Raw genomic sequence first — 14,591 nt, 5'->3', positions numbered from 1 at the left:
CACACACACTGCTGTGAAAATAAATTGGAAGTGAAAAGAATTATGTACAGCTACTGGAAGTGGGGTGCAAGATTGTGTTAGAATGGATCAAGGTTTTTCTTTCTTTCTTTCTTTCTTTCTTTCTTTCTTTCTTTCTTTCTTTCTTTCATGCAGAGAGAGCCTGCCCTCTTTGAGTTGCGACTTCTTTTCCAGGATTTTCCTAGCATAGATTGAAGCTGGACCATGAAAGCCGAGGAGAGACAAAGGAGGTGGAAATAATCTACTGACATTTTCCCATGTGGGTTAAATGCCCCGTCTGCTCCCATTCACTGGGAAACTCCATGGATTCTGCTGGCAATGCCAAAGGTCAGGCACAGCTTTTCTCCTCCTGCTTCTTATTATCCCCTTGATCAGGCCTACAGAGGCTGGAAGTCTATGGGTGGTAAAGACACGGGAGGGTGAGAGAGGCGGGGTGGGGAGAGAAGAAAGGACTCACCTCTGCTCAGCCGGGCTATAGGTCTGTCCGCTTTGGCAACTGCTGACGGTGATGGGGTCAAAGTTTTGGAAGGAGCGCAAGGCCACCCCAGAGATGGCCACGAACGGAGAGCTGAAGGTGATGAGGATGGCCTGGGTATGGTAGAAATGTTGGCTAAGGTCATGAATGACAGGGATAATCAAAGGGTTTTTCCTGCAGCTCAAGCCATGGATTCCTGTCAACAAAGGAGGTAAGGAAGGAAGGAAGGAAGGAAGGGGGGGGGAGAGAGAGACAAGAGTTTTAAATTGTTGTTTTGTTTTCCTTTATTTATTTATTTATTTTATTCACTTACATAATTTATACCCCGCTTTTCACATGTGTCTCAAAGCAGATCACTAAACAAACAAATCACACGACATCCCAAATTTCAAACTTAAGATCAAAATATCAGATAATAACAACATTAGAGCAGCATTTGTGGTGTATGAGAAGAATTATATATATATAAATGTTCCTGCTACAGAAGTTCTATCTGTGGTATGAGATCTATGACTCATTGACACGTAAATCAGTAATCAATAAAAAAATCAATTTGACCTTGATTGGGTGAGGAATATATTAGCAATTAAAGCTTTTGTTTTTTTTTTAAAAAGTGTTACATGCCACCTCTGATGACTTTGGACAAAGAATGGACCCCAAAATATTTTGAATAATTAATCTGGTTTTCTCATAATACAATTTTACCTGCTAACTGAAACTTTGTAGGGATGCCCAAAGCATTTGTGTGTGTACAAAACTCCTTGAGCATTTTGCAAAAATAAAAATAAAAATGGTGCTGCACATTTATATGTAGACAACGCATGAGGTTTTGATCCTAAAATAACTTATGAATGTTCATGGAAGTTGGGGGAAGTGTCCTCTTCCCTCCTGCCTCATGAAGCTCCCTAGGCTTCCCCCTCCAAACTGATAATATACAAGAGGCCCTTTTAAAAATTGTTGTATTGCTTTGCTCATGTATTTTGATCATATTTTAATGTGTGCATAAATTGCTTTAAGACTTTGTAAACCACTTGGAAACCTATTTTGCCATTAAGCAGTAAATGACAGTAATTGTAGTAGTAGCAGCAGCAAAGTAAAGGGGAAGAACTGTAGTTTAGTGATAGAGCATCTACTTTGCATACAGAAGGTCCCTGATTCAATCTTTGGCATCAGTCAGTCAAGGCTGGGAATGTCGCCTGTCAAAATCCCTGGATAGTTGCAATCATTAACAATAGACAATACTGAGCTTAATGGACCAGTGGTCTGATTCAGTTTAAGGCTGCCCTCCTTTATACATGGAGGGCAGCACCCCTGAGCAATGTGAGACAAGATAGGGAGGAATCCTCGATAACTGAGTGGAAGGTTGACTGTGATCAAATACTTCATTCACATCCGCTATCTAGATAGGAATTCAAAACAATGCTGTTGCCACACAGACACATTTCACTGATTTATTCTCCCTCCCTTTTACTGATGATTTTTAGGATTTAAAGTGCACCTGCAGTGCCTGTCCACTCAGTGAAAATACTTTTTGGTCTTTTCAGGGCTACTGTACCTTTATGTAGAAGCTTGCAGCTTCTGTTCAGCCTCTGTTCAGCAGGAACATGACTTTACTGAATTGCCTCTTAATTAGTCCACGATAGAGACAGGAACCTTCAGAACAGTTTTCCTTTCATTATGAATTCATTTTTTGTAAAGTAGTTCTATTTTTAAAAATTGTAGGTTGTAGGAGAATTTGTACTATTTTAATTATATTATTTATTTTACTGTAAATTCTTATTGTGGAGTGCCATGAGATATATTGTATGAAAGCTGCTGCAGTGTTCTGTCCTGGGCCCGTTGTTGTTCAACGTCTTGGATGAAGGGATTAAGGGGATGCTCATCAAATTTGCAGATGACACAAAATTAGGAGGGGTAGCTAATGCCACAGACAGAATCAGAATTCAAAATGACCTTAACAGATTGGAGAACTGAGCCCAAGCTAACAAAATGAATTTCAATAGGGACAAATGTAAGGTTCTGCACTTAGGCAGGAAGAAGCAGATGCACAAATATAGGATGGGGGACACCCGGCTTACTAGCAGGACATGTGAAAAGGATCTGAGGGTCTTGATGGACCACAAGTTTAAAATGAGTCTACAGTGTGATGCTGCAGCAAAAAAGGCTAATGCTGTTCTAGACTGTATCAACCAACAAAATTAGTGTCCAGATCAAGCCAAGTAATAGTCCCACTCTATTCTGCCTTGGTCAGACTGGAATACTGTGTCCAATTTGAGAAGGATGTTGACAAGCTAGAACATGTGCAGAAGAGGGCAACCATGATGATCAAGGGTCTGGAAACCAAGCCTTGTGAGGAACGGTTGAAGGAGCTGGGTACGTTTAGCCTGGAAAAGAGGAGACTGAGAGGAGATATGATAGCCATCTTCAAATATCTTAAGGGCTGTCACATCGAAGAGGGAACAAGCTTGTTTTTTCCCTGCTCTGGAGGGTAGGATTCAAACCAGTGGCTTCAAGTTACAAGAAAACAGATTCCAACTAAACATTAGGAAGAACTTTCTGACAGTAAGAACTGTTCAACAGTGGAATAGTGTCCCTTGGGAGGTTGCAGATTCTCCTCTCTTTGAAGTTTTAAGCAGAGATTGGATGGCCACTTATCATGGATGCAATAGTTGAGATTTGTGCACTGCAGTGGTTGGGGTCCCTTCGAACCCCCTCCAAACTCTACCGTTCTATGATTCTATGAAAGATGGTAGCAAATGCCTTAAATGAATAAAATATATTTAAATATTTAAATGAATGAAATATATTTCACAGTCAGAAATTTAGAGAAAACCATCAATTAAAGCTCTCTTCCCCACCATTGAACATGAACTGACTAAATAACAGATGTAGTACAGAGCTGCTAGCAAGCGGAATGGAAAGCAATTAGAGTCAGAATCTGGAGACCGAATCTTCTAATTAAAATTGCATAGGATCTTCACTGAACAGGACTAGTCCAGAATAAGTATTACAAGAGCATTGCCGGACAATATAGTGTTTATATCAACTGCCATGTGGAAACATAGTTTTAATTCTGCTTCCAAACAATTTTGGAAAAGCAGGGCTTCACGCTCTGCTAAAAGACCTAAGTGGAAATTACTTCAGACTCTTTTCTGCTTTCTTATTCAGGTTTGAAGAAGTTATTATGATTGTATGGACAAGCTCGGTGCCCCAATTCCCTGAAAACGAACATATAATGCAAGCTATCCATCATGCATTCATGTATGCAATTGGTATAGTAATATAATTAGTTGTCAGGTTTGGATCAGAATACCTAAAATATTGCCTCACCCATTGTATACTCAACTGACTCTTCAGGAGTGAGGCTCCTCCAGATTCTACCACATCAAGAAATCCATTCCATATGATATAGGAATAATGCCTTAAGTGTGGTGGCCCCAACCCTTTGAAACTGCCTCCCATTACATATCAAACAAGCACTGTCTCTCTTATCTTTCTGACCTTGCTTTTCCAAGCTTGCTTTTCACCATCTAGGTCTCAAAGCAGCTTGTGATGATAAAAATATACAACACAGGCAATTAAAAATGCAAATTAAACCTCAACAATTTAAAACCACAATAATTCAAAAGCAGACCATTTAAAACCTCAGAAAACCTTTTAAGTGGAGAGGGTTTGTTTGTTTTTTAATCCAGTCTGTCTCATATTCAAAATTGGTTTCATAGATGAATTTATCTTAATTGTTTTCATGTATATGAAAATGCTTTACACATGCTTTTATTGCTGACGTTTTTACTGTTAAATCTCTCTGAGGCGATTTCATAGGAAGAGATTCACAGGTGGGGTGAAATAAATAAAACAGATAAATAACCACTTCCCTCCAACAGTTTCACAAAGTGACAGTGGAGGCTGGTCCATCAGAGCAAATGGGGCGCTGCCCCACCAACCTGAACCAGCCTCCACCTACATGCCTTCTCACATACATGAGGCATGGCCCTCCCTGCCACCTCCCTGCTCCTCTTCTATCTCAGTGTTTCTTCCTTCAAGAGGAAGGAGAATGGGGCCAAAGATAGAATTAATTGGCTCCATCTGCTCATGTGCCTGAATCAACCTGCCGTAGGTCCCTCTGCCTTCCACCCTCTCCGTCCCAGTGGATTACCAGCCACCATCTGTGATGTTCAGATTCTAGCTAAAGTACAGCAGCAGAAAGTACTGCCAACTTTCCCCAGTCCCATGAAATTATATGAAGGAGGGTTCTGTGGGTGTTCCCACCCCCCTTAAAATATTCAGTGAATGCCCATTTATTTACTTTATTTAGTAGTAGTAGTAATAATAATTTATTATTCATACCCTGCCCATCTAGCTGGGTTTCCCCAGCCACTCTGGGCGGCATCCAACAAAATATTAAAATACAGTGGTCTAGTTGTTTCATTAATAGTGTTTTATAGATTGTAATTGTTTTACTGATGATTTGTTAATTATTCTATATGATTATGCTGTTTTGTGACATTCTAATATGTTATTTAAGGGACGTGGGTGGCGCTGTGGGTTAAACCACTGAGCCTAGGACTTGCTGATCAGAAGGTCGGCGGTTTGAATCCCCATGACGGGGTGAGCTCCTGTTTCTCGGTCCCTGCTCCTGCCCACCTAGCAGTTCGAAAGCATGTCAAAGTGCAAGTAGATAAATAGGTACCGCTCTGGCGGGAAGGTAAACGGTGTTTCCGTGTGCTGCTCTGGTTCGCCAGGAGCAGCTTAGATATGCTGGCCACATGACCTGGAAGCTGTACGCCGGCTCCCTCAGCCAATAAAGCGAGATGAGCACCGCAACCCCAGAGTCGGCCACGACTGGACCTAATGGTCAGGAGCCCCTTTACCCTTTATCTTTAATATGTTATTTATTCTTTGTAAGCCAATTTGCAATTTTTTTGAATGAAAAGCAGCATAGAAATATTACAAATCAAATCACTTTATTTTATTAAATTTATATGCCATTTGATTGAGGGGGGGGGATTTCTAGGGCACCGGCAAACCTTACCTTGCCTGGGCCGGTTCACTGCCATGGAGCCCCCTCCGTGGGCTGGATCGTGGGCAGCGTGAGTGCGCATGCCTGCGATTTCCGGTGCATGCGTCTGTGCAGATGTGATTTCTGGTGCCACAAAAGCAGTTCCCCGTGCTGCGCAGCGATGCTTTAGCGCAGCACGCGGGGACTCACCAAGCGGGCAGCTCGGTTCAGGGGTGGCTCATGGGCCAGTAAAACAACTCCCATGGGCCGCTTGTGGCCCATGGGCCTTAGGTTGCCGACTCCTGCTCTAAGATGTTTACAAAGGATGAAACAGCATAAAAAAAAATAAATTCTCAACCATACTTTAGAATCATAGAATCATAGAGTTGGAAGAGACCACAAGGGCCATCGAGTCCAACCCCCTGCCAAGCAGGAAACACCATCAGAGCACTCCTGACATATGGTTGTCAAGCCTCTGCTTAAAGACCTCCAAAGAAGGAGACTCCACCACACTCCTTGGCAGCAAATTCCACTGTCAAACAGCTCTTACTGTCAGGAAGTTCTTCCTAATGTTTAGGTGGAATCTTCTTTCTTGTAGTTTGGAGCCATTGCTCCGTGTCCACTTCTCTGGAGCAGCAGAAAACAACCTTTCTCCGTCCTCTATGTGACATCCTTTTATATATTTGAACATGGCTGTCATATCACCCCTTAACCTCCTCTTCTCCAGGCTAAACATGCCCAGCTCCCTTAGCCGTTCCTCATAAGGCATCGTTTTCAGGCCTTTGACCATTTTGGCTGCCCTCCTCTGGACACGTTCCAGTTTGTCAGTGTCCTTCCTTTAAAACATACAAAAGTAAAAATACTATCTGGAGCACTCTGAAACAATGGCTTTCATGATAGTGCAACCAGGACTTCTATTTTATCCTATGGTGAGGGACAATATCCAAACAGGCAGAGGGATTCTTACCAAGGTCATGGCTCTGGTCTTTGGTGTCAACCAGTTGAACAGAAATGGTCTCCTGCTGATCGAGATCTTCGGTCCCATCTGCAACCAAGTGGATTAGAACGGCGGCAGCAACCATTGGTTGTGAAAAGGAAGCCTGGAGAGAGAAGGAAGAAGAACATCAAGATACAGGACTTGCTGGTTTCCTGTGTGGCCCCTCTTGAAGCAAAACAATTGCTGGCTGACACTTAAAAGTGTATGTAGAGATGGATTATAGATCAGTGGCTGAGAACATGGTAGGCATGCCTGATCAGGCCAATGGCCCATCTAATCCAAAATCCTGTTCTCGGTCAAGCAGATCCCTCTGGGAAACCTGCAAGCAGGACCTGAGTATGAGAGAACTCTCCCCTCTGTGGCTTCCTGCAACTGGTTTTCAGAAGCATTATTGCCTCCAACTGTGGAGGCAGAGCAGAGCCATCCTCGCTAGGAGCCATCAATAGTCCTCTCCTCCTCCATGAATCTGTCTAATCCCCTTTTAAATTCACCCAAGTTGGTGGCTATCCCTGTCTCTGATAGGAGTGAGTTCTATTGTGTAACTATGCACTGTGTGAATATGTTCTTTCTTTTAACAGGTCCTAGGTTTTTATTTGTGTGTGTGTGTGTGTGTGTGTGTGTGTATGCATATGCAATTGCATATCATTCTCCCACAAAGCAACAGGTGTACAGCAATGTAAAAGCAATCCATCAAACAAAACATTTAGAAGCAGTATAGAACCATCATTAAAATGAATGGCAACCCCAGAAAACCGTAAACTTCTGAATAAGCCTGTCAGCATTAACAACAACAACAAAAGTCTTCAAGAGATGCCTGAAAATCAACACTGAGGATGCCTGCTGAGTTTCTGTTGGGAGAGAGTTCCAGAGTATGGGACTAATGACACCAAATGCCCAAATTCTGGTTAAGGCCAGAATTTCTCTGGAAGACCTCAGTGATCAAGCTGGGCTATATGGTTGTCCTTAAGGTAATCTGAACCCAATTTGCTCATGTTCAGTCCTTGCCATCTCAGGATAATATGCCTGCATTACAAAATGAGAAATATGTGTATTTTCTTAGAGGGGGTTAGTTCTTAATAACGTTTTTTTTGGTAAAATATATTGTTTATTCTTGACCAGTGAATTGCCAAAGTGTGCCTTAATTAAGGGAAATGCTTTATAGCTGACAGGGAAATGAACTTATTTTCCCCTCCCTCTTTCATCTTCTCTCCCTCTCTTTTTCTTCTTCCATTCTTTGTTATGAAGAATGCAAGAAGAGTCCTGCTGGATGAGGCCAAAGACCCATCTACTCCAGCACCCAGGTTTCACAGTGGACAACCAGCTGCCTCACCACCACAAAAACAACTCTCCCAGCTAACTTGTGATTGCCAACAACACTGGTCTTGTCTGAGGCCAATGGATTGTTGATTTATGACACATGGGCGATAATAGATGCATTATGAACATGACAATGTTTGCACTAAAGTAAGTTGTTCCACCTATAGAGAAACTGTTTCTGAGAGGAAGATAGGGCATAGGGAAAGGAAAGACATGTGTATGTAATGAGTGTGCGGGATGGAAGAAAAATTAGTTTTGGTTCAGATTTTAATGTAAACCCTACCCAACATGCAATTTTTAAAACAATATGTCAAATGAGACACAAGCTGTTTCCAGGATTTGAGGATGTAGTTCCTCAGCCCAATAGAGTACCAAGATGTGTACATAAAAATGTGCATGAAAAGTGCATAAAAATGTAAGTGTTGGAGAAAATAGCACCTATGGTGTATTTATACCACTTGATTGTAAATGGCACCACAAAGTTTACATTGTGTGCCAGTATACATTATGGTTTACAGAGGCACTATACCAGTGACAATTGATGGCGAAGATGAGCACATCAGGTAAAATTGCTCACGAAGATGTGTATTTTAGGAGAATTTTTTTGGGGGGAAATACGGTGAATTTTCATAAAGGCTTCTTTTTTAAAAAAATGAAATTATGCAGAAAGGTAAAAATTGAACAAGCATGGAAAACTGAGAAATCAAAATGTATCACCCCCCCCCCCTTTTCTGGACTTTGTATCTGTTTGTAACTTGGAAAATTTACAAACCTTCAGTGAATACAGTGGTACCTCGCAAGACGAATGCCTCATAAGACGAAAAACTCGCAAGACGAAAGAGTTTTTCGTTTTTTGAGTTGCTTCGCAAGACGAATTTCCCTATGGGCTTGCTTCGCAAGACGAAAACGTCTTTCAAGTTTGTTTCCTTTGTCTTGCAAGTTTGTTTCCTTTTTCTTAAAACCGTGCATTCAGGGGGTGCAGTTGCGACTTGACTTCGAGGAGCAACTCATAGCACACGGTGTGGTAGCCTTTTTTGAGGGTTTTGAAGACTTTGGTGATTTTTGAAGCTTTTCCAAAATCCGCGCTTCGCAAGACGAAAAAATCGCAAGACGAAAAAACTTGCAGAACGAATTAATTTTGTCTTGCGAGGTACCACTGTAGTTTCTTTTTCTCTCTCTCTCCTTCTTTCTCCCCACCCCATGCAATATCTTACCTTGAGCCAGAAAACAGTCTGGGTGTTGTTGGCAGCGCATGGGTACCAAGCATGCTGAGATATTCCATCACTGAAGTCATTCGCTTTGGTTCGGCACACCTAAGAGAAAAGAAGAAGGAGAATCAGCATGAAGTCGAACTGAACTCTATAAAAAGTCATGGTAAAGTCTATAAAATTCTTGAGTAGCCAATGTGGCACCCTTCAGACATTGGGGACAACTCCATCAGTCCCAGTCAAAACAGCCAGTGGTCAGGGATGATGGGAACTGTAGTCCAAAGCATCTGGAGTGCATCAGATTGTCTTCCCCTGGTGCAATAAGAAAAGGATAAGTTTTTTATACATTTCTTGGTTAATATTTGTTGGGGGCGTAAGACAATTAAGCTAAAACTGGTTATCACAGAATTTTAGAGTTGAAAGGGACCCCAAGGGCATCTAGTCCAACCCCCTGCAGTGCAGGAATCTCAGCTAAAGCATCCATGACAGATGGCCATCCAACCTCAGTATTAAAAACCTGCAAGGAAGGAGAGCCCACCACCTTCTGAGGGAGACCGTTCCACTACTGAACTACTCTTACTCTCAGAAAGTTATTTCTGGTGTTTATGGAGATTATGGAGGAATGGAGATTATGGAGGAGATTATGGAGGAATGAGTTGCAAAACAAATGCACAAAGCATCTCTCAAGCACAAAACAATAAAAATGGAGCCAGTGTGGTGTAGGGGATAGATTGCTGGGCTGTGAGTTAGTGAGCTCCAGGTTCAAATCTCAATTTGGACATGAAACTCACTGGGGACTTTTGGCCAGTCATTATTCTGTCAGTCTAACCTACCTGACAGGCTGTGGTGAGGATAGAATAGAGTGGGGGGGGATCATATACACTGAAATTGAGATGCTTGGAGAAAAAGCATGATATACATGTCATAAACAAACAGAATCACAGAGTTGGAAGGTGTTTATCTAGTCCAGCACCCAGCAGATGCAGGAAATCTGCCGCTACAACATCCCTGATAGATGGCCCATTCAGTCTCTCCTCAAAAACCTCTAACCAAGGTGAGTCTACCATCAACAAAGGCAGTCTGTTAAACAGTTTATTTACCAGGCAACAGGGGATAAACAAACAAACAAATGTGGACTAGCCATGGTAAATAGGGTGAGTTGTAGTAAAGCAAAGGACAGTCTCAGAAGAGAGAATGTAAGCCTAACTTGGTGGTATAACCAGTGCCCCCTCTGGTCTTCCTGCCCCTGTCCACAGGCCAGGCACCAACAGTTGGCCAGATTAAGCATTGGTCAAGGGCCTCAGGGGTTCAAAGGGGCCCATTGCTGGCCAATCTGGGCACAATGTTATTTTCTGCCCTCCCTGCAAGATCCCTGGATGCTTCTCAATGGTGAGCAGTGGATGGCGGTGATACTTTTCAGTAGGGGCCAAGCTCAGCTCTCATCTACAATGCCACAGTCCATAGATCTATGAAACTGAACTGCAATCCAGGCTGGACTACAGCTACCCTGGTTGGATGAGGCAAGGGCCTTGCCTGTCTAGGTCTATCTGTGGCACTTTTGCACCACTGAAAGCATGGGTGAGGAAGCTATTGCCTTTTATCTGTGGTTAGACCTCAGGTAGTCAACCTTTTTATACCTACCACCCACTAATGCATCTTTCTTGATGGCAAAATTTCCTTACTGCCTACCAGTGCTCGATGGAAGGAGGATTCAGCTTGTGCCATATAACCCCCTACTGCCCACCAAAAATCCTGTAACACTCACTAGTGGTCGGTAGGGACCAGGTTGACAACCCCTGGGTTAGACTGTAACTCCCACCCAACACCAGAAGCCAGCGTGACCAGTAGTCAGGGATGATGGGAGGTGGAGCCCAGCAAAGCATGTAGGGAGACAGGTTTTCCTCCTCTGTCCCTCTAGTTGTTGGACTTCAACTCCCAGGAGTCCCAGCAGCCAGCATGGCCAACGATCAATGATGGTGGGAGTTACAGTCCAGCAACATCTGGAGGTCCATGGCTTCCCCACCCTTGGCCCAAGGCATTGCCCATCAGCTCCCCTTCAGGCTTCTCCCAGATATTTCCAGCTTTGCAGCTTCTAAGCTTCCTCCTGTATTCTCACACTTTTGTATTAAAGAAAACATGGTAAGCAGAGAAGCTTCCGTGGGGATATTTTCAAGACAGGGGTGATGTCGATGGCAAATGAGTTCCACAGTGGCTGAAGTAAGAATAGTTCCCTTATGTCCAGGAGGAAAAAAGTCAAAGCAATGCAAAAGTAGCGCTCCGCATATTTGGAAACAGAGATGCTGGATTGGCCAAAAGTGAGGTAATGATTTCTCTAATTTGAATCCCCAAAGGCTGAGAGCAAAGGAATCTACGGGCAAAACATAAATCAACTTTAATGGGCTGGAAGAAGTTTTTCAGTTTTGTTTAAAAATAAGGAGGCAGCGGGAGGAAGGAAAAAGAAAACCTTGACTGGAACCGAACCTCAACAAGGCTTGCCAGTGGATAGGGTTACATTTTACAACAGTGCAGGACTTTACATAAACTATCTTTGGCATTTGAAATTCATTCCAGCAATTCGACATGTATCATTTTGCAATTCTCCTTTCTTGCATTTTCAGCAGGCTGCCTCTCATTGGGGAGAATGGATGGTTTCTTTCTTTCTTTCTTTCTTTCTTTCTTTCTTTCTTTCTTTCTTTCTTAAATACCTATCCAGTTAGGGGATTTATCTTACCCACATCTGCAGTTTATATGGCTGACACAAATGGACAGTCTTTCTGGAATTCTATGGACATTGTGCCGTGACTCTTCTCTTCTCTTCCTTTCTCTTCTCTTCTCTTCTCTTTTCCTCTCCTCTCTCTCTCTGAAACCCACTTGGCCCCCAAGAACACAGAGAGGAATGGGAGAGCTGGGGTTTGGCATAGTTCATGTGTCGCTTAATGGATGAGTGAGAAACGATATTAAAAGCTGACCCAAACCTCCACTAAAAAACTTGAGCCAAACCCAAAACAAACCATTGTTGAGGTTCAGGAAAGCTCTGATAATTTTAAATATCTATGTTTTTATTTTTGCTGCTGCTACTCCCCCCCCCCAAAAAAAACACACCCCACCTCAGCATTTTTCCTGGGTTCTGTCTGCAACCCAGAAGCAGAAATCTTAAAACACAGAGGGGAGAATCTGGTTGGTAGGGCCCTTTTAAAGTTCTGTTTCTGGATCTGAAAGGCTGTACCATGGGAAGCTACAAGTCAGTGTCATAGCATCTGCCTTTGCATGCAAAACATCCCAGATTCAATTCCCAACATCTCCAGGTAAGACCAGAGGAGACCTCTGTCTGAAACCTTAGAGAACTGTTGCCTGACTTTGTTGGTGCATCATTGCTCTGACTCAGTAGAAGGCAGCTTCCTTTGTTTCTATGATTTGTTACTGTTTAATAAGGTCACATCATTTCTTCTGAAAATTTTTGTTTGGTCATTGTCTGCCCTTGTAACTTTCAGACAATCTGTGCATTAATGCCAAGTCCCAAACCTGAGATAGCCACATTTCATATATGTCTGGTTTAGACATTTCCAGCAGTGGTTAGGCAAGCCACTGTTATTAATTGCCAACATGAGGTATTTGGAACCATCTGACTTATTTACCATGGAATAATGATTTCTTCATAACTTCAGTTCTACATAGGTGTTCTGCTGTGTGTAAAACCAAAACACAAGAAGCAAGAGTGGGTTGGACACACTAATGTCCACCCTTATCACTCTCCATCTTGTGGAAAGTGGAGGTCAAAAGAACATAAGAAAGCCCTGCTAGATCTAGTATCCTGTTCTCAAAGTGACCAACCAGGTACCTGTGGGAAGCCCACCCACAGAACCTGAGTGCAACAGCACTTACCCTACTTGTGTTCCATAGCAACTCTGGCAGTGGAGGAAGGACATAGCCAATGTGGCTAGAAGCCAATAATAGGTTTATTCTCCAGATCCACTCTCAAAGCAACTGTAACACAAGGAAAGCAACAAGGAGCAACCAACTTCATGTTAAGGCAAAAATAGGTATTGCCCAAAACTGGTGTCTCCATTTCAACTGAATACTCATAAGGAGCGCTCTGCTGGGGGAGGCCAATGACCCATCTAGCCCACCCTGTTCTCACAGTGGCCAGTCAGATGCCTCTGGGGAACCTACAAGCAAACCCTGAGCACAACAGCACTCTGCTCATCTGAAATTCCCTGCAACTGATTTTTCAGAAGCATAGGCATGTGTACAGCTTAATGTTTTAAAAAAGGAGGGATTGTGGCAACGAGGAAAGAGTATGAAGTAGCAATCCTTCTCCCTCAGCTGCCACAACCTGTGGGGAAGCAGTGGTAGGGGAGACGCAAAGTTGTAAGGGAGAGAGGAAGCAGAGAGAGATGCAGGCAGAAAAAAATAAATGGGTGGTGTGGGTCTGAAACAGATATGCAGCTTCTGCTTGCATCTGTCTTTGGAAGCAGCCGGGGCAGAGAGTAATGGGCTGCAGTGGTAGCAGTAAGTGAGAAGGAGGAAGTCATTCTCTAGGACAGGAAGATGAAGAAATCCTAAACTGGCAAGTTTGGGTTAGCTCATTACAGTGGTACCTCGAGTTACATACGCTTCAGGTTACATAATCTTCAGGTTACAGACTCCTCTAACCCAGAAACAGTACCTCAGGTTAAGAACTTTGCTTCAGGATGAGAAAAGAAATTGCGCAGTGGCAGTGGGAGGCCCCATTAGCTAAAGTGGTGCTTCAGGTTAAGAACAGTTTCAGGTTAAGTAAGGACCTCTGGAATGAATTAAGTACGTAACCAAAGGTACCACTGTATCTAGTTAAATATAAAGATAACAAAAACTGACTGTATCTTTGTCTGTTTTCATTCGAGCAAAATTTTGGTATTTTGTATCTCATTTTTTAAGTTTGTATTTTTAAAGCAAAGTTTAGTTAGTCGTTAAAAAAAATAGTTAAGTTTTAGTTTCTTTAGTTTATTGGATGAATAAAAACAATCCCCTTTATGATTGAATATGAGTATATATTCAATTAATGTTTGCCTTAAAAAATAATTTTACATGGTGCACACCCTAACAAAATGTGCTGTGCACATATTCAAAGATACACACCTGTATTCAGAGATATACTGCCTCTAACAGTGAATGAAGATGATAGTCATCATGACTCGCAACCATTGATAGCTGTGTCCTCTAAGAATCTGCCCAATCCTTTTTTAAGAACAAAAATCGACCCAAGAGGGAGCCAAGCCAGTGTTGTGTAGTGGTTAGGAGCAGTGGACTCGTAGTCTGGTGAACTGGGTTCGCTTCCCCGCTCCTTCCCATACAGCTGCTGGGTGACCTTGGGCCAGTCACACTTCTCTGAAGCCTCTCAGCCTCACTCACCTCACAGAGTGTTTGTTGTGGGGAAGTAGGGAAAGGAGGATGTTAGGCTCATCTACCACCAATAACCATGGTTTTGATGTTGTTTGGATCATGTGAAGGTGCTCAAAATTAAAATATCAGCTCCCAATTGCCCTGGCACTGATCAAAATACTGAAAAATTAGGGACACTGAAATACTGGAAAAGCAAAC

At 42.7% G+C, this 14,591-nt stretch overlaps 1 protein-coding gene across 1 annotated transcript in view; it reads right to left on the bottom strand.

Moving 5' to 3' along the window:
* PAPPA (pappalysin 1) overlaps positions 1-14,591 on the bottom strand; it is a 249,896-nt gene that overhangs the window by 66,102 nt on the left and 169,203 nt on the right. Inside the window, exons 11-13 of the mRNA XM_081847429.1 lie at positions 9,021-9,119; positions 6,460-6,592; positions 476-689 (exon numbers count right to left, since the gene is read on the bottom strand). Coding sequence (XP_081703555.1) covers positions 476-689; positions 6,460-6,592; positions 9,021-9,119 — 446 coding nt within the window. The remainder of the gene's footprint in view (positions 1-475; positions 690-6,459; positions 6,593-9,020; positions 9,120-14,591) is intronic.

This window comes from Podarcis erhardii (assembly GCF_964252035.2).
Source record: "Podarcis erhardii genome assembly, chromosome: Z".
Classification (NCBI taxonomy): domain Eukaryota; kingdom Metazoa; phylum Chordata; class Lepidosauria; order Squamata; family Lacertidae; genus Podarcis; species Podarcis erhardii.
The sequence above is the reverse complement of the archived record's forward strand: the minus strand, read 5'-3'. Positions and strand labels throughout refer to the sequence as shown.